A 1207-nucleotide genomic window follows, 5' to 3' on the forward strand; every position below is an offset into this window, starting at 1 on the left:
TAAGGCGAAGACGGTGAGGACGGTGATGGTCACCCGTAGGGCCTTGTGCTTGGGCGACTTCTTGGCTTGGATCAGAGTGTGGATGATGATGGTGTAGCAGGAAGCCATGACCACGAAGGGAAGGAAGAACCCCAGGATCACCTTCAGGGTCAACACAGTCGACTTCAGCTTGGTGCTCTCGTCGTGAGGATAAACCATGGTGCAGACGATGATGTTGGATTCCTTCTTGATTTGGCTGTATAGGATTTCCGGGATGCAGAGCATGGCCGCCATCACCCAGACCGTAAAGCAAACCATTTTGCTGTACAGCAGCCTTTTCTGCCTCCAGGTCTGCGCTTTCGTGGCCTGAGCGATGGCGATGTACCTGTCCACGCTGATGCACATGATGAGCAGCACGCAGCTGTAGAAGTTCATCTTGTACGTGCTGTTGACCACTTTGCACATGAAGGTTTGGAATTTCCACTGGTCAGCAGCGGCGATGGCCCAGAAGGGAAGGGTGACGAGAAAGAGGAGGTCAGCGATCGCCAGATTCAGAAGGAACATGTCAGTCATGGTCTTCACTCGCGTGCAGTACCAGTAGACAAGGATGACCAGGCTGTTGCCCAAGGTGCCCACGATGAACACGAGCCAGTACAGCGGTGGGAGGAAGTAGCTCGCAAACTGCCTGACATTGTTTTTCTTACAGAAGAAGTCTATGAAGTTGAAGTTCATGTAGTCATCCATGGAAGATGTGGAGTCAGGGATGTAGTCCTCAGACAGGTTAGGGGCAAGGCTCTGCAAGGAGACACGAGATGGCGTTAGGTCAAGGAGGTCCTGTCTGATGACAGAGGCCTGGACCACTTGGTCCTTCCAGTCCCCAAAGTCTACGATGACAAAGAAATATATGTGTAGAAAGTGGGAATTCGAGCCATCTGCCTGGATCGTAACGGATTTATTTATCCAACGGATGTTTACTGAGCATCTACAACATGGCAGGTACTATGTACATGCCGAAGATACAGTGGTGAATAAATCAGCCACGGTTCCTGCTGTCATGGAATTACCTACCCGTGGAAGGAACATACAGGGAGTGAACAATTATACGACGCATGGCAGGTGGGGCGGGACCCCTTCAGGACCACCAATGGGCACAAACTTCTATCAGACTCTGTGAATGATTTCGATTGTCCCTTCTCTCTCCTCTACCCTCCGAAAAAGGTCCTCAGAG

The 1207-nt window shown here is 51.2% G+C and overlaps 1 protein-coding gene across 1 annotated transcript; it reads right to left on the reverse strand.

Annotated features, from left to right (window-relative positions):
• Positions 1–6: 6 nt before the first annotated feature.
• Positions 7–978, reverse strand: CCR9 (C-C motif chemokine receptor 9; the record flags this gene model as incomplete). Its single annotated transcript, XM_006925270.1, has 1 exon — positions 7–978. A coding segment is annotated over one exon (972 nt), but the record flags the coding sequence as incomplete, so codon positions are not given.
• Between the last annotated feature and the right edge of the window lie 229 nt (positions 979–1207).

Source organism: Pteropus alecto, unplaced genomic scaffold, assembly GCF_000325575.1.
Source record: "Pteropus alecto unplaced genomic scaffold, ASM32557v1 C18404964, whole genome shotgun sequence".
NCBI classification, from domain to species: domain Eukaryota; kingdom Metazoa; phylum Chordata; class Mammalia; order Chiroptera; family Pteropodidae; genus Pteropus; species Pteropus alecto.